A 23861-nucleotide genomic window follows, 5' to 3' on the forward strand; every position below is an offset into this window, starting at 1 on the left:
AAATGTCAATAAATCTGACAACCATCTTTAAAAAGTCTGGGAACTTTCATTCTCACTTTTTTGCTCTTTGCTGAGGAATAAAATGAATAAAAAATAAATGTCAACAACAAATGTACTTCACCAACAAGTGTGTATGAGTTGATGCATTCATAGCACAGTATCAAGTTAAAGACATAACAGTGCAAATCAATCGTGAAGAAATTGTTAATCACAGATAATCAAGAACTCCACACACAAGAGTCAAACAGCATAGCATAACGGCATAGTTGCCTTTACACAAAAGTGAAAAACAAATAAAGTTCAATGTAATCTGTGACAGCAGTGGAGAGCCAGTGGTGGATGTACCAAACAGGGAAACTTCATTCGTCTATTTTGCAGCGCCTGGCACTGTCTCATAAATGCTATTTAGCACTCCACCAGGCGTTTAATGAGCACCACATGGAGCTATAGAAACACCAACTGCCTCCTAGCAAATAACATGTGGTGTTTACTAGGAGGTTATTTTGTAGTTCACCAGAAAATACAGAGTAAACAACTCTGAAGTGCCTTTGATTTCCCATGGAGATTACTGTTACGGAGTGAAGCTTCTTCAAACAAAACGGAGGCTCGTGTGTCTTTTACTGAACCTTTCTGTTCAGTTCTTTATTGAAGAGAGAAAACGGCGACAGCTGATAACGGCAACAGCTGTTCGTAACCAAGACAACCAAAATATCAACAAAGCAAGATAGTGACAAAACAGAACCAGATACTKAAGCATTCTTCAAAATAAAAGACTTCTTCTATTCAAATAAATCATGTCTTGMACKTAAATATATTTCACTTCATCCTTGTAATTATATACAATCATGTTCAATTCAATTAATAATAATCATGTAATTTATGCTTAACATATAATTGTAAATCAGTCACTTATCATACTGAACAACATATAAGTGTAAAAAAGTCACAACAATTACACCATAATAAAGCACTAATTTTTGATGTTCTATTTCCATACCAAAAAAGATACCCACTAGATGTATGGGGGTTGTTTTTGTTGTACTAAACCTTTATGGAGCCGTAGGTAGAATGAGGTGGACAGCCACCACCAGTTTAAAAACACATGCTCACCCACGCATACACAGTTTTTCATTCAACCATAAAGCAGGGTGATGGTGATAATGACTTGTGCGTTTATGGAAGAGCAATGTTGCAGAACCAAAGAACACAACCATCCACAATGGTCCCTGATACTGGTCTCAGCAGCCAAAGGTAGCATTAGCATGCTATCACTGCTTTGATTCGCACAATTGGAAGTGTTATAAATCCATGTCAGTGAAACAAAAAGGTTTCTAATTACATAGAATTTAAGCGATAACAAGGATCTTGGGACATGTGACCAGAATAACTCACATGGCATCATACATCATACATGTGTGGATTGTCAGGAAATACTACTACTGTGACCAGATGCTCATCCAACACCCCAACACCCTTCTACTGGGTAGTGTTATATATGTTAGGCAGGATGGGACGGTGCCAAGGTGGCAGCTTTTTGAAATTCACCACTGGTATTTTGATTATTTAGCTTGAATTGTGGGCTGCAGACTGAAACGGCCTCACTGACATCACCGTTAGCTCCTTTCACAGAAAGTCAGGAATCTGCATGACTTGCTCCAAACAGTTAATGTTACCAGACAAAAGAAACAGTGTGGTCTTATGAAAAGAAGGAGTATGAATAATTTGGAGTTCAACTTTATATTTCAACATATTTCAATGCTGCTTTGAGAACAAATTTTAAAGGCAATAAAATGTTGGATTCCATCTGCATCATTGGATGGCATCAACCAGAAATGTTGACATGTAGTTCAGTGACCCTGGGATGATAGAACTTTTTATTTTGTTGTGTAAGCTAAACAAAGTCATGACAAATCAGGGTGTTTGAACAAACTAGGAGTACTTCTCCCAGATGAGTGTTTCCATCTATTTATGACAGATATCACCATCAGTTTTTTTCTTAATAGCTGTCTGTTGTCTTATCCCAGCTTGTGTTGATAACCATTAAATGACAAAAGGCCTCTTGTCCCATCGTTGTCTTTGATTTCTAAACTGTACTTAATTGTTAAAAGTTAGCAGAGCTTCGTAACCGCTGCCTTCGGCCTGTCCTGCAGGGTGGCATACACAAAGTTAGTGGACATACTGTAGATATCACGAAATACCGACACTTGTCTTCAACAGAGTGAAGAGACATCATACAGATGAACCCAGACAGAGAAAACTTCAGGAATAGATGGCCAATGATCACAGTCCTGAACTCCAAATAAGGCAGTTTAGCAATAAAAGCAGCAATGAAAAAGACTGAAACCGCCAAGCTTTGTTGAATTGGCAGAGTCTCCTTGGCTTCAGAATGTTTTCCATGAGCTTTTTTAAACTGAAAGATAGCATTCACACTGCCAGCAAGTGAGCAAAGGGCCAGTACTGTTTAACTGATCAGGACTCATTTGCAGACAATTATGTCAGACAACTATCCTTCCCATTAGAACGACAGGAGCTAAGTCACTTCACATAAACAGATTCATAAAACATCTTGTTAGCCATCACCAGCAGAGAAAAAAAAGATTCTTACAGTTTATATGAAAGCGCTGAACTCTCACAAGAAGACAGGACAAACAATCGGGGTGTGAGTCAGCTTGACAGAGTAACAGGCTTCCAGAACTTTTTTAAATCTTCAGAGTGTGTTCTATATTTGATCCGGTGAAATCTGGCCATTGAGAATCATAAAGAAATAAAGATGAGAAAACACTGGATCAGATCTTCTGCCACATTTGTGGTCAGCAGACAACACTAGCTGCATTTTCATTAGTCAAAGAATTATGTAGATTGAAATTGCAAAAATAAATCTGCTTAATAGAAACACGCCAACATTGAAAAAAAAACTCCTGTGCTAAGATGAGGTGGATTTTTCGGACGTTATCAGAATAGATGTATTTCTCTGAACTGCAATGGAAACACTTTTTTTCCCATTACGGTCATGAGATCAACAGCTGGATGTCACTACTGGTGTAAACTACAAAGAAGGCAACAGGAAATGGTAGCAGGATGATGCAGTTTGTTTTAGTTTTTTGGACAATGTGCAGCTGGCTCCCACCAGAGCTCTCACAACATCACACAATTCATAAATATTTGTGCAATTCAAACATGATTAATCCTTAACTCTTCTGTTAAATAGCCGACTACAATTTCTCCAAAAATGCTGCATACAAGCCCTGCCTATTGCTCCTAAGTAGGTGGAGCTTGTCGCTCCACCGCCACAATAAGACGCTGATGTCTCCTCTCAAAGCTGATAAATGAGTGCTGGCATCATGGCTGAATTATGAATATTTTATGGTTATGTTTACATCAGTCGTCGCCATGATTTATAATGACTTACTATGATAGTAATATAGTAATTTAATTTCTTATTTAATGGAAACACTACATTTAGGAAATTGCTTTTTTTTTTTTTTGACATTAGCAGAATAGCGACAAAGATTTTGAACACTTTGTAATGGAAACCCATCTGCTGGAAGCACACAGCACAGCTAGAAATGTCTTTTGTAATTTATCCGCAATAAACTAGTGAAGTGTAGAGCACAGCAGCACGACAGAATGGGAAAACGGAGAGATTGATGGCGGTAAAACAGAGGCCGTACGGTCACCCTGGAGCTGGTCAGACACAGCTAGTATGGTTGACCCGGTTAACCTCAAAGTTCAGACACACTCCCAGAGATTTACATGTAAGCGGATCTGAAAACAAATCTGAGTTTACTGAAATAAATATAAATGGAAATCCACTTTTTTAAAAAGTGGATTGAGATTACTTATGTTGTGAACTGGTCCTTCTTAAACAAACCTCATTTTCCCACAGCTGAAGTATTTTCTGTTGATTATCGTCACTTGGTTCCCATGTCACAGATCACCTCCCCAGCAGGTATAAGCTGGTCAGTTTCCATCGTTCCTTGACGGATCCTAAAATTTTCTCATGACACCTCTGGTCCTCACTGCATCACCTGACTACCTTCCTCCAATGGTCTAACCATCATCATATTCAGTCCTTTCCTGCATTAATGTTTCCATCATCCTCTCCTGCGCCATCATACAGCCTCATCATCATCACTGTCTTCTTCTGTTTCACCTTCATCACATCCTCTGCCTCCCTCACAGTCCCTTCAGCGTCCCGGCCACACCTCAAGCCTTCTGTTTCCCTTTAAGTTCCTGTTCCTGAGTTCTCCAGCGTGGCCGATGTGATCTGATTTCTTTTTCTCTTTTTTTTTTACATATTTGTGACATTCCAGTGTTTCAGAGCATCAAACCAATTTAGTAATGAGTTAAACACAATACAAGTAAGCTGAAAATGCAGTTTTTAAATGAAGGCATTTATTACTTGGGAAGAAAAATCACATGATCCTGTGGGAAAAAGCACTTTTTCACATCACCATCCAAAGTTTGAAGGTTGAAAAAGAGCAAACAGAGCAAGTCGGCTGTCCTCTGCTGAACCATTTGGGTTTCTGATAAAAGCTGGTTCTCATGTTTTCTTGCAGCCTGAATTAAGGCAGGCATCTCTCCAAATATACAGAAGATAACACTTTTTAAAATAAAATCCTATTGTGCTTTTTTTGACTGTATTTATTTAATAAACTCCTTACTGTTACACAAAGCAGGTAAAAATTGAGTCTTTTCCCCCGCCACAAACATCTAAGGCAACGACTGTGTTGACTTATTGTAAATAAGTTGAACTGTATTGTTTCCATCCAGCCGGCCGGCTGGATGGACTGGCAGCCATCCAGCCGACTGGCCATCCAGCTTAATACAAGACTTTACAACATTTGATGGCCGGTGGGCCATCAAATGTTTCAAATGTTTTTACAAACGTCAGCATGATGAGTCCATACGACTCACCGTTAGCATGAAGACATGATTTTATGACAGATTCTTGAGATTCTTTCCTCCAGGAAATTCAAACAATGTCTTCAGCAGTGACAGAAACTGTGTGTATGATGACATCGTTGAACCTTTGTTTCCTCTGACTCAGTGGAACAATATGACCACCAGTTCAAACAAACAGCCTGGAAACATGCAGCCAAACAACAATATCCCTGTCCCTACTTTTTTTCTACCTACAACAGACACATGTTCCTAAAGTGTTGGGGGGGGGGGTGCGTGCGTGTGTGTGTGTGTGAGTTCTACAAGCCTCCAGTTACTGTAGCCCCAGCAATTCAACACAAACAGGAAAAGAAGGAACCAATCACATTAAAGGGGAGTCAAATCTTCCTCATTCAGGCAGAATTTTCTTCTGCTCCGGTCTAAAGGTTCAGATCATCACTGAGTGACATTTATTGTTACACAGAGGAGTTTACTGGAACGCTTTTATTCCTGAGAGATTTTTTTTTTATTCCATGAACAACTGAGAAAACATGTTGGCATTGATAAGAAAAAAAGAGGCTTCATGCTGAGAGGAACTGCACGCTATGTCACATTCACAGGAAGCGAAGAGAAAGGCTCAACATTTTCCATAACTTCTCCCGTGTTGGGCCTGGGTGTGCCAATTCTCTGAAACCACATGAAACACCGGCATTCAGTGAGGATGGAGATGAACAGGGAGGCCTGCCATTTCCCCTCTGTCGAATGAAAAGCAGTGAAAGGAAAGAATTTCAATAGTGATGCAGTCCTTCGCAGACAGAGTGGACGACTTTGTTCGGCTTCAGATAAACTGTCATATTTCCACACAGAGTGATCCACTCATTGAGGATGAAAAATCTCCAACCATATATCAGTCAGAAAACATAGGTGACAGCAGAAGCTCAGGGTGTGTCGCACCTCGGGCCTGCAAAACTGAGTCATGATGTCATTGTGTTCATCGCCTAGAAAAAAAGTCGTCAGCTGGTGTAACAAAGCCTCAAGATCTGATGGATCAGGCTGAGTCAGAGCTGGTGATCCAGCTGGATCCCACACTTCATGTTGGACAGACAGGTTGCAACATGACCGGACATGGAGCACCTGTAGCCTTGGCCTTAAGGGACGATACCAGGAGGATGTTATTGATGTAACAACAGCTTCTCCCACTGAAATTTTCTTACATGACATATTTACACTATAGTTATTTATATTTATGCACTTTTATAAATAACTTCCAATACCGATATCTGAGGTTTAGTGTCGGCCGATATGATCCAATACAGAAAAACATCTGAATTAACTTAAAAAGTTTCTTTTTTAAAGAAAAAAGAAAAGAAAACAGAAAAGTACTGAATTACAAATTCATTTGAAAACTCTGCACCAGAACAGCACATTTAAATGCACTAATGGCTTCACCAGTTTGGTCAAACATCTAACAAACAGAGTCATTGCAATAAGAAGTATAACAGCCAATAAAAAATAAATAATAAAGAAGCAAAATGACAAAGTGATAGACTGACTGCCTCGGTCAAACATGTAATAATAAACTGCAACAAACTTTATTTCAAACGGTTCAGAAAGTGCAATTAAAAATTCTAAATATAATGTAAAACAAATAAAATAAAATGCAAAGTCACTCAGAACACAAAGCATGAAATTATACTGAATAGATCTGCCGTTGTGGATTGGGTACATTGTCAGGATACCAAATATAAAATGTTCAATGTCAGGACTGATACAGATGTTAATATTGGATCGGTGTATCTCTAGTAATTTATCATAAAGCAGAGCCAATATTCACTGATGACCCTGAAACAATGCAAGTCCCATCCATCAAAGTTTCCAACTTAGAGAATTATAGCAGTGACCGTGTCACAATGAGCAATAAATCAATTCATTGCATGATAAATTAAAACAAATGCAAAGTTTTCATTAAGACAACAGTACTTAATAATGCGACGCTCTCCTTTAAATTCACTGAAAAGCCACCATTTTGAGAAGCATTGCAAAGTCAACTTTGCCCTACCTGCCACTTTAGCCTCTTTTCCCTGTCTTACGCTGAATGATTATTATTTTTTGAAATGCAATTTTGGCCCCTGGTGCTTCATGAATCTGTTTTAAACATTATCGTTTCATTTGTTTTATTTATTTAGGATATTTGAAATGTTTCCAGTTCGACTGATAGATATTCTTTAGAAAGGTACATGTTTTTAATTTTTGAGTGTGTTTAGTTGCATTAATAAGACATTAATATTATTATTTATATTATTATCACTATGTTAGTCGAGTATGTTCTCAAAATAACAATTACCATTTAGTAAAATAAGTTCTGGGACAATTTACCATCCAGCAAAATGTGTTAGTGTGACAGGCCTGTACAGCAGCCTCTGCTCTGGTGTCACTGGGAGCCAACTGAGGAGAAAGTGAAGCTGTTCATCATGCAGACACGCCGCAGAGAGCCAGACGTCTGAGTACAAAGACCAGACACAGATGTCACAGGGATGTGAAGTTCTTGGCACATAATATAACAATCCGTTCTTAATATTGTCCCTCCTGGTGAATGTCGGAGTCCTCCTCATGTGTTTAGGTTTCCTCCTCCACGTGCTGCTAACGGTCCAAGTTTTTATTTCTCCAACTTGGACCTGTCTGATAATCTACAGGTCCTCACTGACATAACAGCTGCTAGCTGTGCTCTGCACAAAGCCGCCATTTATGGAGGAAATGTGAAAAGAAAAGTTAGAAGAAACTGAGATTAAATTTGTTATGTTTGAACCAAGTAAGCAGGGAACATGTGAAAAAGGTCCTTTTGAGTGTTCCCTGTGTTAAAATGCAAAGTGATACTGATATCCAATACGATCCGATACAGAAAAACAGCTGAACTGTTTTTTTTTAAGAATACATAAATGTACTGAATTACATTTATTTGATAACTCTGCACCAGTGCTTCTCACTTAAATACATCATTAGCTTCAGAAGCTTGGTCAAACATGTAAAAATAACTTTAATTTGTTCAGTCAGCGCTATTATGAGTAGAACAGCCAATGTAACAAAAATAATACAGAAACTAAAACTGACAGACTCAATAGGTTGACTAACTTGGTCAAACATGCAACAATAAATTACAACAAACGTTTTTTTCAAATGGTTCATAAAATGCAGTTAGCTATTCTAAATGCAATGTAAAACAAATAATACAGCATGATGTTGCCACAAGCACAAAGCATAGAATTAGACTGAATAGGACTGAATAACCATTATGGGCACATTATCGCTACAATTTTTTTTAATACCGAGGCCGGTACAGCTATTCATTTCGGATAAGTTAATCTCCAATGATTTGGATCACTTTCTTTCAAAGCGCTTGCTAATATTTAGCCAAGATTAATAAACTAATTAAAAGCTGAATCGAGAGCAGTAAAGTCGGCATTTTGGTCAAATTCTCTCACTAGATGTCATTCTACTTATTATAGAAGTTTGATTGCAAAAACACTAATTGTACATTTTTCCTTGTAAGAAAGTTATTCCAATAATAATTGTACCTTGATCTGTAAATAAAAATCTGTCAGCATCAGCCACCTGCGCGGTTAGAGGGGCCGCATAAAATCAGACACCTGAGTTAAAGCATATTCATGTTTTCAAATGGTCTAGTCAAAGTCCAAATTTAATAAAGTCTTAAATTTAATAAATAATCTGTGGCAAGACTTGAAAACTGATGTTCACAGGTGTTGGAGGAAAAAAAACTGCATCTAAAACTTTTATTGGGTGAATAATAATGGACTCCACATTTTTTATGATTTCATTTGTAAGAAAAAAAGAAAAAAGAAAAAAAATCTAAAAGTTTGTGGTTATAATGTGACGAAACAAAAATTGTCAGGGGGTGCAAATACATTTGCAATATTTTTGTGTATCTGGTTCCCTGTAAATCTGACAGCCAATTATTTACCGCCTCCTGATTCGTCTGGAAACCACATTAGTTTCTCTGTTCTGGGTGCCCAACTTCTTTTATCAGTTAATTTTTTTTCCCAAACCTTCAACAACCCTCCTATAAATTTGTGGCCCACAATGTGACGCAAAAAGTTTAATTGACCCTTTAAAGTCTTCTGCTCAGCACCAGGGTCATATGAGAAAGCTCTATAATGTTAAGTCTGACTTTGTTTTTATGGTAAACACCCTGAGAGAGAGAGAGAGAGAGAGAGAGAGAGAGAGAGAGAGAGAGAGAGAGAGAGAGAGAGAGAGAGAGAGAGAGAGAGAGAGAGAGAGAGAGAGNGAGAGAGAGAGAGAGAGAGAGCTGAGGATCAGCTTCACGTCTTTGGGGTTAGTTTAGTACTCCTGGTTGCCATTCCTCACTGTAATTTCATCACTCATAGCTGGCAGTCCTCTGGACTCCCAGAAACACGCGGGTCAGGTGTCAGGTACCACGGTTACCTTTGAACAGAACCGCTCCAAGGCTATTTGAGGCCCTAAGCAGAATTTGATTTGGGGCCCTTCCAACTACAATAAAAAACTCAGCAACTCGCCTAACAGCATCCATGCTAATGCAATCGGCAAGATGATGAAAAAGTTCTTGTTCTATTGGCAGATAAACCTATGGAAAAAAAAAAATCTTGTATTAAGTTAAATAATCTGGCAATGGAACTAGCAGTTTTTCATCAATATTAAGGAATTATTTACTTAAAACAAGCTTCTGTATCTTGCTAAAAAAATTACTTGTAAGTTAGTTTTCTCTTATTTAAAGTGTGCTAATATATTTGCTCTAGAAATTAGGCCAAAATTACTTGGTAAGATTTTGTGTTTTTGCAGTGTAAATCTGCCTTATGTCAAAATTAGAGCTAGATTGAATTCAGCTCTGTTGTTTGTTGATATGTATGTTGTTGTTTCATCTACAGCCTCTCTCTCTCTCTCTCTCACACACACACACACACACACACACMCCCACACACACGCACACACACACACCCCCACACACACACACACACACGCATACCCACACACACACACACAAACAGACACACACGTCCAGGCTTACAGGTTCCCTTAAACAGACCACACTATCATTTTAAAAACCATAAGCCAAGACCAACCAAAGCCCACCTCTTTTTACTGGGATAATAATGTTGTAAGAATAAGAATGCAAGGAAAAATTCTCTGCACTTGTTTTTACTTTAGACGTAAACATCCGACAGAATAAAGATAAACGTGAAGATATTTTTAACATATCTGAGACAGAAATAAAACGTTCTTATCTAAGCTCTGTACAGGATCGACCAGCCAGACTGACAAGTGTTCTTGATAATCATTTTAGTTTGCTTTCATAAAACACCAACATTCCAGTCAGGCAGAAACTGGGCCACCCTACTGATGAGCAACAATCAGCTAATCTACAGTTGTTCAAAGAGAAAATTTCAATTAAAATTACTTTAGAATCAACTTTTCATTTTTGGTTTTTATTTCTCCAACTTGGATTAGTTTTAGCCCCAAAATGGGCTTTTAATGTTACTTTAACTGTAATTATAACAGAAGCTGGTTCAGACTGGTAAATGACTGTATTTTCAAAGTGGAAAATTTAAAAAATTTTAAAAAATAAATAAAAGATTTTAGCTCCTTAGTAAATCGGTATCCGAGGGTCAGGGCCGTGCAGAGATCACTAAAGGGGCAGGTGATCAAAACAAAAAAAAAGGGGCACATCTAACCGCATTTTAGGACAGAATATTAACAAAGCCACACAGCTTTCAGAGTTTAATAAACAATGATAAATTACAAAATTGTGAGATATTCAATCAAAGCTAAGGGAAATCTCTGTACAGACCGTACAACTATGCATATGTAAGATATTTTATTAGTAATTTCTTTCTGCAGGTCATTTTTGTTATAGAAAATTATTGCAATATTCAAACCTGCAATTTAACAAGATATGTAAATCAGAGCTAGACCACCATACATATTTTGTCTTTACAGAATTACACTATTAAAAATATAAACAAGGGCACAATGCAACATTTTACTGTACTGTAATCTATAAAAAAAGAGCTGCCCATTTGCTGCAGTGGTGATGAAGATGGTCCATTCAGCTGCTTTAACGTTGAACTGCAGAAAAAAGAAAAAAACAAAAGCAAAAATTTAATTGTTAATGCATGTCACCATGAGAAAAGCCTACTGTGTTTTGCTTATAAAAACTTTTTAAACATTTAAATCACACATTTTTGTCTCATGAAATGAATTTTTTTTGCAAAACAAACTTATTTGCGCATGTCAGAAATCTTTTCTTAATATTCTAAGTTTTTGTTTGACTCAAAGTTTTGCTTGTGATTCTCACATGACGTCGTGGGCAAAAGATTTCTGATGTGTGCAAATAAAAGTTTATGTTTGGCAAATAACTTTTTAATTTCACAAGACAAAAATTTGTTATTTAATTTTTTAAAAAGTTTTTTAAACAAAACGATTTGTTTTTAAAAAAGAAATCATTACAATTCCAAAAGTTTTGATTACAATTTTATTTTACTTAACTGAGGTTAGTTTTTTTTCTCTCCATTGAATAATTGGGGGAAAAATGTAACTGCCTACTCTGCGAACCAGACCCTAAACTTAAAGTCTGGGTTGAGTTTTTTCCCCTTCATTAATGGCACACTTTTATTACATACATTATATCTATCATGGTAATTCAGGGTGAGTTATTTTTAATTCTAAATGAATATCTTTGTTGGACTTTTATTCAAGTGCTATTCTCCTTCAAGATACATTTACCTAACGCTAGAATAAATGCAATGTACATTATGCAGCAAAGGAAATTAGAAGACATATTCATTATGGAGATGATCGGTTTTGGACGGGGTTTTGTGCCTCGTACACAGGGAAGAAGCTTTTAGTTATCTTGCTTTGCTAGCAATGTCGTTAGCTAGCAGCTAGCTAATAGCACAACAACAACAGCCTAATGTCTACATGATAAAAATACTGAATCGATAGATAAGAAGAGTTTTTCCTCACCTGGCTGTCTTCTCCCGCTCAGTAGTTCTTCAGAGAAAGGCAGACGCAGAGGCCTGTCAGTGTATTTCATTACCTCTCTGCTTAAACCGCTACTCAGTGCTGAAGCAGAAACGATACGTTCAACGTTTTCCGTCATCTGACAAGTAGCAAGTCTACTCCACTTTATTCACCAAAAGGTTTTCGCTTTTATTCACTAAAAACTGTTCTGTAATCTGGAACGTTCGCTACGTTGAGCTCCAGTTAGCCGCCTTATCTCACTGCGCGAGAGGCAACTGCGTCATGCGTCACGGGCAAAAAGTCAAAGGTAACATGGTGACCGGAGGGCTTATTATGTTATACAAAAAATAAAATAAAATAAAATAAAAAATAATAATAATAATTTTAGTACATGTTATGTGTCAGAAGAGGGCTTAGAAAATAATAATACCAAAAAAAAAAAAAATTTGACCAAAAGGGCTCTTGGTGGCAAGGAGCAAAAGGGGCAGGTGCTCAATCACCCCCTACCCCCTGCACGTGCCTGCCGAGGGTGAAAATTAGCATTTCTCTCATTACTCTTTGACAAATTATTGTTGCCAAGCTCCTGTTTATAGTTGTAATAGTAACAATGATTCATAGCTTCTGATTCATCAGCTGAATAAAGGTCTGCTTCACTTACAGGACAGATGATGCATTCAGGCTCCTGTTTTTTTCTATTTTACTTAAAACACTTGTTCAATCATCCAGGTCCTTTAGAGCAGCAGCATGTTTCCTGTTATAAAGTCAGGACAACAATCAAGGAAATAATGGATGGTTTTCAAAAGGCCCATAAAAGTTGATTTACTTCAGTCAGGTTCATTATTACTTTCGTTTTGAGATCCAAATGAAAAAAAGAAAAAAATCTAATCCATTGTTTCCAGGGCCTGAGTCATGCGGATTGTTACTGTGAGTTGAATGTCTGCCTGGTTTCTCTTAGTGTTTTTGCTCAGGTTTTTGTTTTCTGGCTGTTTATGGATCAGAATGTGAAGCTCGTGTCCCATAAATCTGCCTACAGAAATTATGCAGAAGTCAGACACTATGGTAAAACACAAAGACTTATGGAAGATTGTAAGCAATCACCGTAAAAATCAGTTTGTCTCAGCTGGTTCACACACACTTCTCACCAACCAAAGGCTCTGCCGTTGATCCCAGTGGATGTAAAGCAGAGACCATTGAAATGTCTTAAAACTTTTCACATTTTCACGCCTAATCTGACAATAAACATCTACTGATGGCTTTCCGAATACTAACTGCTTTCTGGGGGAGGGGAGGCGAAAGGTTTTGCTTTACATTGTTATTTCTGAAGTATGTCTCCTAAAACAGAAATAAAATCTTCTTGTGTTTCCCCTGATGGTTTTCCGGGCGATAATCAGCTGCTTTGTTTGCGTATGCCTCGTCCCGGCTCTGCGCATGCCTCGTCCCGGCTCTGCGCTTTTTTAGCGCTTCGCAAAGTTGACAGAATGGCCGACTCCCGGTTCCTTCTTCATATTTTAATGGAGGTTCTGAATTCAATCAGGCGGACAGTTTCAGTTCGGAGTCCGCGTAAAGTCAGCCTATCTCAACTGTTTGCGTAAAAGCCCAGTGCGCACCTATGTGCGGCAGAATGATAAGGAGTCCAACCCTAAGACGCTTGATTGGATCCTTTTCCTCGCACTTTTCCCTCTAATTAGCGCAGCAGCCTGGCCGCAAACAGCGCGGAGCTTCTATTTCCAACCTGACTGTTCCCCCGCAGTAGCAGCAGCAGGAATCAGCTCAACTCCTCTGCCTTCATGTTGGCTGGACTTACTGGAAAAATGTTCCAGTGTGTGAAAAGTTCACTCTGCAGCAGCAGCTGCTGCTGCGCTTACAGTTACCACCCCGTCACGGGTTTCAGCGCAACGCGGAGAGAAAAGTTCCCTGAGCTCCCCACAGCACGTCCTGCCAGCTGAGCCGAACCGAACCAGGCCGACAGCGGACGGGTGCCTACCTGTTAGGAGGACGGCTGGCAGCAGAACGCTGTAGACCAGCCAGACGATCACCTGGAGATCCATGTCTCTGTGTGTGTGAATGTGTCTGAGATCAGGGCTCAGAGTGTGGCACAACCCGTCCTATTGTCTCCATTTGGACCGACGGTTTCAGCAGGACAGCTGGTCCAAACGTCCCATCAGACACGAAACCGAGAAGAGCTCCAGCATTGTTCAGTAAAAGGTCCGCCGATCTTCCGTCTTTCCTGATCTTTTTTTTTTTTTTTTCGGGGCGTTTTCAGCCGCAAACCATGTGCCAACAGCGCATCCGCTGCTTTTTTTTTTTTTTTTTTTTTTTGCGCCTTGGAGGGAGGAAGAAAAGTTTGAGAGCGCGGCTCCTGTCGGTCAGGCCGGGGCTGGAGGAGCTCAGCTCAAAGTGGAAAATGTGATTCACAGAACAGAGTCTGAGCTGAGGGGCGTTCATAGAGGAGCTATTCTCCACTGAGCTGCTGCTGCCGCCACTGCTGGTCACCTCCCTGTTTTAACCAAACAGTCACACTCAGCCAGTCTGTCAGTTAGTAACAGCTGGAGGTGTGTGCGTGTGTGTGTGTGTGTGTGCGCGGGGGGTCGGGAGGGAGGAGGGGCGCTTCACTGCGCTGTGCCACTTTATTATTTGGGGCTATAACATCTGTCCTGATTCCACAACGTGTCTGCCACACCTGACGTCAAAAAGCCACGTTATGTGTGTTTACAGCGCCCCCTTATGGACAAGAGGGTATGTGAGCCAGTTGGGACGACTCTCAAACTCTGTATGCATTTCATTCAAATCATTAAATACTGTATATCATTGTGCTTTAAGGTTTGTAACCGGTAACAGACGTCTCACACATCATTGTGAGTTGTATGCAAAAGCTGAATGGCCTCCTTTAAGCGTACGGAGAAACAATCACCTGATGATCTTGATTTATAAATCTCTACTCGGCTTGGCTCCAGCATAGATAGATCTGTTATTTCCCATTCTTTACGAACAACATTTTTCTTTTGTATGTTCCACGCTTCCGAACTCAAAAAGGGAAGCAAGCTTCCAGTGTGATGGCTCCTACAGCCTGGAATCAGCTCCAGTCTGAAATCAAGATGTCACACAGCAAATCCAGGAGGCCCAGATTAACTCTGTCAGATTTGATTTCAACACTTTTAAAGTGTCTATATGGGTGTTAATTTAACTCTTTTTGGAGAGTTAGTACCTTAACTCTTATAAAGTGTCAAATATCAAATCTGCTGGAGTTAATAATTTAACACTTACTAACACTAATTCGGTGTTAGATCTTAATATTAACTCTCACAGAGTACTTCTTTAACTTCTTAAGAGTTATTTGTAATTAATATTAAATAGGTACTTTGTTTTGAACTTTTAAAAATAATTTGGAAAATAAACATGCAATACAGAGGCAATGATTTTCTCAAATGCATTTATTTCAAAACGTGCACCATAATTACAAAACATATTACAACGTGGAATAATGTGCACGTTTCACATGTCACTTTCATTCACATATTGCTTATTAAACGGTCTGACATATCAGCTGTGCAATACAAAATGCAGTATGCTTAACATATTTTTCTTCAATACCATATGCATGAAATTGTTCAAAGTACAAGGTGGAGAAAGTAAAGCCTGTATCAATGCAATGCAGTTTATGTAATATGAGAGAGTACATTTTCTTTTAACAGGTAGATGTACATTACATAACAGACCAACCTGATATTCAGATCCATTAGTCTCTGGATCATAACAAACAAAAAACATAACAATGAGAAATGGAACGAAGGAATACATTTTTACTACAACTCTACCAACAAGCCTCAATTACAGAAATGTAGATTTTCAGAGATATTAACACTTACATAATCATTTTTGGAGCTTGAATCTTCGAAGAATCCATGGAGGGATCGGGAGGGAGAGGTTAGGCTGACGACTGGCGATTCATCCGCAACCAGACTGGTTATAATACAAAAAGGCAATAAAAGGATTAAAACATGCTGCAAAACGTATAAAGACACAACAGCGGGAATAATGCTCTCAACATGAAAAAGCCTTTTACATTTTTCAAAGGAAAAAAAAAAATCGATCAGAAAGATAATCTGACCAATATGCGTAAACGTTCAACATCATGATAAAACATACTTCAGATTATTACGGATCTGTTCAAGTTAGCCAATAATTTGACAGAATGTTCACCGGCTTGATTTTTTTCCACACTTATACTCCGCTAACATTCGGCATGCTAAGCTAAATATGCTAACACCGAGCCGTGTGGCCGTCTGTCATACAGGTTGAGCTCAACTCAAAATAATAGTTATAAACCATCTAAGAAAAAAAAAACTTACCAAGCACAGTAAATAACTCAGACATGTGGAAAGTAAATAGTCCTGAAATGACTTGGCTTCTGTCGCTTCGCTTTGGTGGGGATCTGTGATTCTGGGGCGGAGTCAGTGAAAAAACTCCTTCAGTGTTATAAGCTGCTGTAGGAGTTCAGAGTTAAGAAGTAAAGAGTTATTGATTCTATTTTAACACCTCTAGATTTGATACGAAACACTTTGTTTTAACACTGGATTTTAACTACTAATAATATACACCCCAGAGTTACATAAACAGAATGTGACCCTATTAGAGTAAAATTAACTCTGCTTTTGCAAAGTCTACTAACAGCAAAACATTTAACACTTTTGAATTTGCTGTGCAGAATTGATTTCACTGGACTTACTTCGAGCGATTCTTAAAAATAGGCAACGAGATGTTACCAAACAGAGTCACTGTTTTGAAATGATTTTCTACTGTTTTACACTTGTGCATATGTATTAATTAATTTTATTTTGTAACCAGGTTACTGTGTATTTTAAACTTCTGCCCAGGTCCCTCTTGAAAATGAGATCTGGATCTCAACGGGGTTTACCTGGTTAAATAAAGGAAATAAAAAAAAATGTAACTGATGCTGATGCTAAAATGCTGAAGCAGAGCCAAACTGAAAAGATAAAGTTTTTCTTTAAGATAATAAAGTTATTTGTAATTAATAATGCACTAAAACTACTTTGCCTATGGGGGGATTACATAGTAACAATGTGAACTTGAATAACCTTTTAACAGGCATGATGTTGTTAGGTTTGATTATCAGGCCATCCACACTGAGTGAGCCTGCTCTAGACTGAGACGGCTTCTGCTGTTGTTGACAACAATGACTAAATCATTCGTCTTCATTTCAATGGTTGAAGCAATCAGTGTTGATTAAGTACCTCTCTTTCTTTCAACTCCCTTCAATAAAAACGTCAGTATCGAAAGCTTCCATACAAACACCTGGGCATAGTCCAGTTATTTCACAAAGAAAGCTCTACACATACTGCTGGACCTGCTCTGCCATGTTGCATATTTATACTGAGAGTCCGGTAGAAATTATAGGTATTTTGTCAAACAAAATACATGTATTCATATTTATTTGTGAACAATTTCCCAAATATCACAAGAACAATTGCTGAAATAGCCATATTCTGTTAACGGGAACCAAACTTAGCTGTTTTTTATAATATTTCAGATGGAATGAGAGTTGTGAGACACGAGCAGATAAACAGATTCATTCATTGATTCCTTGTTGTTTCGTCCTCGAAGAGGAGATGTGGAGATGGAAACTATTCGAGCATCACACCATTTCTTGTCTGATGTACAGGGAGCGTTTCCCCAGAAGGCTGTGGGCCTGTGTTGTTCTGCTGTAGATTGATAACAAAAACCATTTTCAAATTAACTCAGTTCAGTTTGTCTCTACAGCACCAATTCACAACAAATGTCATCACCAGGCACTTTACAAAAATCATCTCAATTCAGTTGCACATACATTCCAATTGGTTATCAAACAGCATGCTCAGTTAATTGTTCAAAAATACAAAAATAAAATCAACACACAGACACAATACCCCAAAGCATTTGTGGCGATATCTGGTGATTTTAATCATGACTCATCCTCTTCAACACTGTCAATGTCTCACCAGTTTGACTTTGGGTTTGTTTTATGCTGATGTCAAGGATTCATATGTCTCCAAACCAAGACCTCCTAGGAAAATCAGATCACAATCTTGTATTTCTCTGCTCTGAATATAAAAGAAAGGTCGCAGGAAGCAGAAGAAGCCCGACAGCTGTTTTGAAGTAACTGATTGGACTTCTCTTTGCCAGTCACATAGAGAGCTCTATAAAAAAAACTCTAAAATTCTACAATAACTTTCACTATGTACAATAACTCTTGTAATTTTAATTAGTATGAGTTAAAGCAGCATTTCTCTTTGAGATTAGTGAAGTACTTTTAATTGGAAGTAAATTCGAATTTGATGACATTCTAACTGGTTTAGTTATTAATTTTTGCATGCCGTGTCAGTTACATACTGACGCTCATATGTACCGAGTGTAAAGTAGCACAGTGTGCGCATGCGTCAAGAGGAGGGCAGAATGGGGGTGTGGCTTTTACTGATTTCGCGCGAAAATTCCACTCTCCTTCCTCCGCAGCCTATAATATACGGCTGTGCTGCTGGTGTGTTTGTGGGTTCTGCAGCGGGGACACCAACATGTCTCAGGTTAGGGTCACCGACTTCTTCTGTCAGAGGAAGAAAGGAGAGGCGAGGGTCCCAGGAAAACAGCGCAGCGGCAGAGGAAGCGTGAGAAGCTTCTCGGCCAGCAGCTTCCACCATGGAAACAAAGAGTCCACTCTCTGCTGCTCCCCGGTCCGTGAGGAGTTTGTCCGGGTTGTAGACGAGGCAGCGGGGCTGAGTAATGACCTGCAGTCCGCCTCCAGCAGACCCGACACCGACCCGGCCAGTCCCCGGACTCCCAAAAGGAGCTCGGCCGAGGCAGAATTCGACCTCGGAGCTGCAGTGTTCTCAGACACGGTTGAGCACTCCTCGGTCAAAAGGAGACGGCAAGCCGGAAGGGCCAGAGAGGCTGAGGCGAACACGACTGAGAAAACTACAAGGAGGACAGCCAGGAAGAAGCTCGTCCTACCCGAGGACACACCACAGGTAAGCGGGGGAGAATAATCCGGTTCTCCATCCATTCTAGGTGTGATTGCAAAACATTTTAATCTTATTAAAATTAATAACGTTTTTAACCCAAAAATAAACCTGGTCAGTCCTTGATGATGATGATAATGATGATGACTTTATTTTCAAAGTGCTTTCAAGCAAAATAAGAAAATAAGACAAAATCAAATGGTGCAGAAAAAAAAAACAGATAAAACACAAAGAGCGCAATAAAACGAGGAGGTTTGTCCAAATATTTCTTGCTGATGAACTTTCTGCTCGTTTAGGTGTTTTGATAATTTATTAATAACATGTTTATTTATTAATGTGAGCATTAACAAACGTGACAATCACAGCCACAGGTGTGAATAATTCAGGGATGTATATGACCTTGACCGGACCTCACCCTCTCCACCAGGCTTTCTGTAAGGATGACATCACAGCGCTCAGGTCTCGCCTCCAGATGATCAGGCAGCAGGCGGAGGACATCGCCACCTCCACCTCTCCAGCAGCTTCTGGCCATGCAGCCGGGGGCCCCCCTACCTCAGGGCCCAGGGCCCTACCTGCATCTGGGACCAAGGCCGTACTCGCCTCGGGGGCCAGGGCATCCAGCTTCTCTGTGGCCAGGGCCAGAGAGCTGGCCGCTAAGGCCCAGAGGAGGAAGGAGGAGAGGGAAGAGGGTGAAGTCGAGCTGAGCCAGGTTCCGCCTCCAGCTCTGGCTCCACTTCCAGCTCCTGACGGGTAAGTTAACGCAGCAGAGAACACCATGAGCCCCGGCTCATGAGTTAACGCAGCAGAGAACACCATGAGCCCCGGCTCATGAGTTAACGCAGCAGAGANACCATGAGCCCCGGCTCATGAGTTAACGCAGCAGAGAACACCATGAGCCCCGGCTCATGAGTTAACGCAGCAGAGAACACCATGAGCCCCGGCTCCAGAACACGTTGCTACATCCGATGTTCTTTTTTCTGTCTTCCCTCCTGAAGCGGGGCAGAGCAGACAGCAGAGCAGCCGGCGTACCAGCGGTACCACACCCTGGCCCAAGACACGCCCCCTGGCCTGTCCCTGCCTTACCAGTACAAGATCCTGGCAGAGATGTTCCGCAGCATGGACACGGTGGTCGCCATGCTGTACAACCGCTCGGAGACGGCCACCTTTGCTAAGATCAAGCAAGGAGTGCAGGACATGATGCACAGGTAGGAGGAGGTCCTGTAGAGGGTCGCCACGCTGCACAGCGCCATGCCGACTATGGGTCATGTACAAAAAAAATTAATATCGCTATAAAGTTTAATATTTTTAGCAGAAAGTAAAACCCATCTAGATCTATTGCACATGCAGTGAAATATTTCAAGCCCTTATTTGTTTTATATTTTTGTGACAATTCTGTCTCAGTAATAATAAAAAAGCAAAACGTGATCTGAGAAAGTTAGAATATTACTAGATGTCAATAAAAAAAATCTTTTAATCAGAAATGTCAGTTTTCTGAAAAGACAATATCCCAGAGATTTTCCATAGGATTCCTACCACACTTTTTCCTTCCACTCAGCTTTCTATGTATATACTTGCAAACAGTTCTGCATAATCTAGCAGTTACATAACATTAGGACTTCACTGTTGCATGACATCTATACGTTTAAAAGGCTTTTTGAAAATTGATATCTAACTTCCTGAGACATTGCATTTTGGGGGAGAGGAGGGGGGTTCATTATCTTTGAGTCATAATAATCCAAATTATAACAAATAATGGTTTCAAATAATTGAAAATGTGTGTAGCAAGTTTTCATAGTTTCTGAAATAAAAGAATATTAGTGTTGTTTTTTTTTAGATGTAGCTGTGAGGGCACTGATTGGCTGCTGGTTGTCTGACTGCTGCTGTTCTTTCAGGAGGTTTGAGGAGAGCCATGTTGGTCAGATCAAGACGGTGTTTCCTGCAGCGTTCTCCTTCAGGCAGCAGAAAAACATCCCAACGTTCAACAGCAACGTCAGCAGAGGAAGCTACCAGCTCACCGTGGAGCCCGTCCTCAGCTCCGGTTGGTCCGACTGCTTCTGTCACTGCAGGGCTTCCCACTGTCCACCCAGAACCAACCCAGAATACAGACAGATTCAGTTACAGTCCGGTTCTGTCAGAACTATAGCCCAGTAGCATCAGCTTCCTTCAGCGGTCGTGTCCAGAACAACAGAGATGCAGCCTCACACACACACACACACACTATTCACACCATACAGTGTGGAGCCCTCTAACATTTTCTTCTGTTTTCTTTTTAACGTTTTCTTTTTAAAGGGGCGTTGTTGTGTAAAATCGACTTCTTTGACCTTCAAATCATGTGATGCTCAAAGACATACCTTGAGTGTTGCTTTGATTATTTATTTATTTATTTTATGCATGTTTGAGAACTCCTTTAATCCCCATGGCAACCATTCACCTGTCCAAAACACCTGGGTGGACCTAGCTCGCCTTTGAGCCGGAGCTCCTCCCCTAAGCTGAAGTTTCCAAGCTTCTGCCTGCTGAAATTGTTACATGAGCTACTTATCAGTGCAATGCTAGTAAAAACCTGGTTAAAGGGTTAATAATAGTGGAGCCATGTTGTGATGACTTCTTCAAGACAGAATTCCAGAAAGAACAGGAGTTTTAAAGAGACAGAGGTAAAATTTCATGGCGTTAAATTATGAAGTCAAATTCCTCTTAGGTCGTCTTTGTACACAATTTTTATTACCACTGAAGGAAACATGTTTATTTGACCACAATAAAATCATTATGTGGCTTGAAAACTCATGACACTTCCCCTTTAAGGTGGAATGTGTTGATTTTTCAGCCTCTACATGTGTCCAGCAGCTGGTCTAACTCCTGGTCTCCTTGTCCATCTGTCCTCAGACCAGAATGATGTTAGACCTGTGCTGTCCGCCTCCCATCTCCTGGAGAGAAGACGCGTCTTTCACCATAACCTGATCTCTGTTGTCAAACAGCATCACAAGGTGAGCTGCTGGTTCTGGACTCTGTCGTTCAGGACCGTCCAGCAGAGGTGTACTGGTTGTCGTGACCTCTGAACTCTCCGCAGGCCTTCCTGTCCTCACTGGTGCCCCCCGTCTCTGTCCCGGAAGACGAGCTGACCCGCTGGCATCCCCGCTTCAACGTGGACACTGTCCCCGCCATCCAGGTGGGCTTGCTGCCTCCGCCCCCCCACACGGAGAAAGTGTCCACAGCCCGGGAGGTTCTGGAGAAGGCCCGGTCCCTCATCATGCCCAAGGTGCGCCGCCAGAGGCCCTCGATAACCACGACCTGGTTGGGTTCAACGTTGACCTTTTAACTTTTAACGTACTCTTCTTCTCTCGCCATCAGATGGAGAAGGCTCTGGTCTCTCTGACCCGGAACGCAGATGACGCAGACGGAACCAAACCAGTAGGTTCCCAGAACCCAGCAGTCGCTCAGCCTCCAGTTCCTGCTGCAGACCCGGTGCCATCCTCCCTGAGGGGCGTGTCCCAGTCCCTACTGGACAGGGTGGGTGACCCGGCGGCCCGTCCAGACCTGCTCCCGTTCCTTTGGCCCGCTCTCTTACGGTTCCTGTCTTCCTCTTACAGATCCGCGCCAAAGAGGCGCAGAAGCTCCAGGCGGCCATGACCCGGAACCCGGCCCAGGAGGAGCGGCTGCTGATGCTGACCCGGCTGGGCGAGCTGGCCCGGATCCTACGGAATGTGTTTGTTGCAGAGAAGAAGGCGTCGCTGGTCATGGAGGTGGCGTGCAGCCGAATGGTGGCCAGCTACAGATCAGCTCTGAGTCTAGGTGGGTTCCGGCGCCGGTTCTAGTTCCGTCAGTTAGTCCTAAAGTGACCAGTGACTGTGAGGTGCTAACTGGGACGCATTCAGAGTGAGTTTACTGTCCTGACCTGACCGACTGTCCTTTGTCTCCAATCAAAAGGTGCAATGGAGAAGCACATCCGTCTCCTGGCTGAAGTGGCTCCTGATTGGCTGAGCATTCATCCCATCAGGAAGGATTTCTACCTGAAGCTGAACAAGATGATGGAGCTCAACGTCATTCTGGACAAACTCAACCACAGACTCAGAGAGGAGGAGCGACTCTGACAAGACTCAACATTCTGCCTCCGGATATAAACTGCTGATTTCTTGAGAGTTTCTCAGATTGCAACATGAAGATGATCTCAGTTGGAGAGACGACACTTTTTCTAAACCTCATGATGTGAAAACGCAGCCTGGTTCTGGTGTCCAACCTCCTGCGTTGGAGAAAGATTTTTGTTTTTTTTAAATTCTCTGAAGGAGGAATGTTGGTTTGCTGACTTGATGTCTCTTAGGATCAAGTGAAATCAGGTGTGCTGCATGTTTCCATTAGTGCCGTTGAGCCTACTGTCATCCTCACACACACTGTGTGTTGTAAAGTGTCATGTTACCAGTTTGTTACACAGTACAGGCTCAAGTTCCAGTTAAATGTGTGAAATAGCCAGTGGTCCCAGTGTGTTCCTGTGACCTCATGGTGTAGCCATTTAGCTTCCCTTCAGTCTGAGCTTCCTGCTCTCTGATTGGCTAACACCTGTACACAGCAGCATCACTATTGAGGTGCTTTTGAGTAAATAAACGCATTAAAAAGTTGATTTCTTTCAATAATTCTGTTAAAAACCTGGCCTCATATGTTTATTACCCACAGCTTGATGTAAGTTTATTAAAACATTTGAGCCACTGGGCAATTACAGGTGTTTTACACAATGAAGAAAAATGAAATAAAACCAACATTAAAGGAAATAGATGGAAGAGTTTTTGAAACTTCATGATGATCCAGTTATTAATCCAAAGCAACTCTATAAACAGGAGGGATATTGACCTTTATTTAAAGACACTCGGTGTTTAAGCTGTTTTGCGGTTTACTGGACGTTCCAGATTTTTGGTGCATAAAAGCTGATTGTTGCTACTCCATGTTAGGTTCTGGTTCTGGGGATGCACAAGCAGA

At 40.7% G+C, this 23861-nt stretch overlaps 2 protein-coding genes across 3 annotated transcripts in view; one reads left to right on the forward strand and one right to left on the reverse strand.

Annotated features, from left to right (window-relative positions):
* Positions 1–14496, reverse strand: part of piezo1 (piezo type mechanosensitive ion channel component 1 (Er blood group)) — an 86057-nt gene extending 71561 nt beyond the window's left edge. For both annotated transcript variants that reach the window (XM_017309158.1, XM_008429141.2), the window contains exon 1: positions 13877–14496. In XM_017309158.1, coding sequence (XP_017164647.1) covers positions 13877–13940 — 64 coding nt within the window. In that variant the 5' untranslated portion in view covers positions 13941–14496. The remainder of the gene's footprint in view (positions 1–13876) is intronic.
* Positions 14497–18337: 3841 nt separating this feature from the next.
* Positions 18338–23656, forward strand: cdt1 (chromatin licensing and DNA replication factor 1). The gene is made up of 9 exons (XM_008429142.2): positions 18338–18908; positions 19327–19649; positions 19895–20104; positions 20792–20937; positions 21780–21880; positions 21964–22152; positions 22245–22403; positions 22484–22685; positions 22821–23656. The coding sequence occupies exons 1-9, from the start codon at positions 18459–18461 to the stop codon at positions 22982–22984; spliced, it is 1944 nt and encodes a 647-aa protein (XP_008427364.1). The 5' UTR covers positions 18338–18458; the 3' UTR covers positions 22985–23656.
* The last annotated feature ends 205 nt before the right edge of the window (positions 23657–23861 follow it).

This window comes from Poecilia reticulata, linkage group LG15, assembly GCF_000633615.1.
Source record: "Poecilia reticulata strain Guanapo linkage group LG15, Guppy_female_1.0+MT, whole genome shotgun sequence".
NCBI classification, from domain to species: domain Eukaryota; kingdom Metazoa; phylum Chordata; class Actinopteri; order Cyprinodontiformes; family Poeciliidae; genus Poecilia; species Poecilia reticulata.

Coding starts and splice junctions, on each gene's coding strand:
- cdt1 (XM_008429142.2), top strand. CDS start 18,459: ATGTCTCAGGTTAGGGTCACCGACTTCTTCTGTCAGAGGAAGAAAGGA. Junction 20,938..21,779: donor GGAGCCCGTCCTCAGCTCCG/GTTGGTCCGACT, acceptor ATCTGTCCTCAG/ACCAGAATGATGTTAGACCT. Junction 21,881..21,963: donor TTGTCAAACAGCATCACAAG/GTGAGCTGCTGG, acceptor AACTCTCCGCAG/GCCTTCCTGTCCTCACTGGT.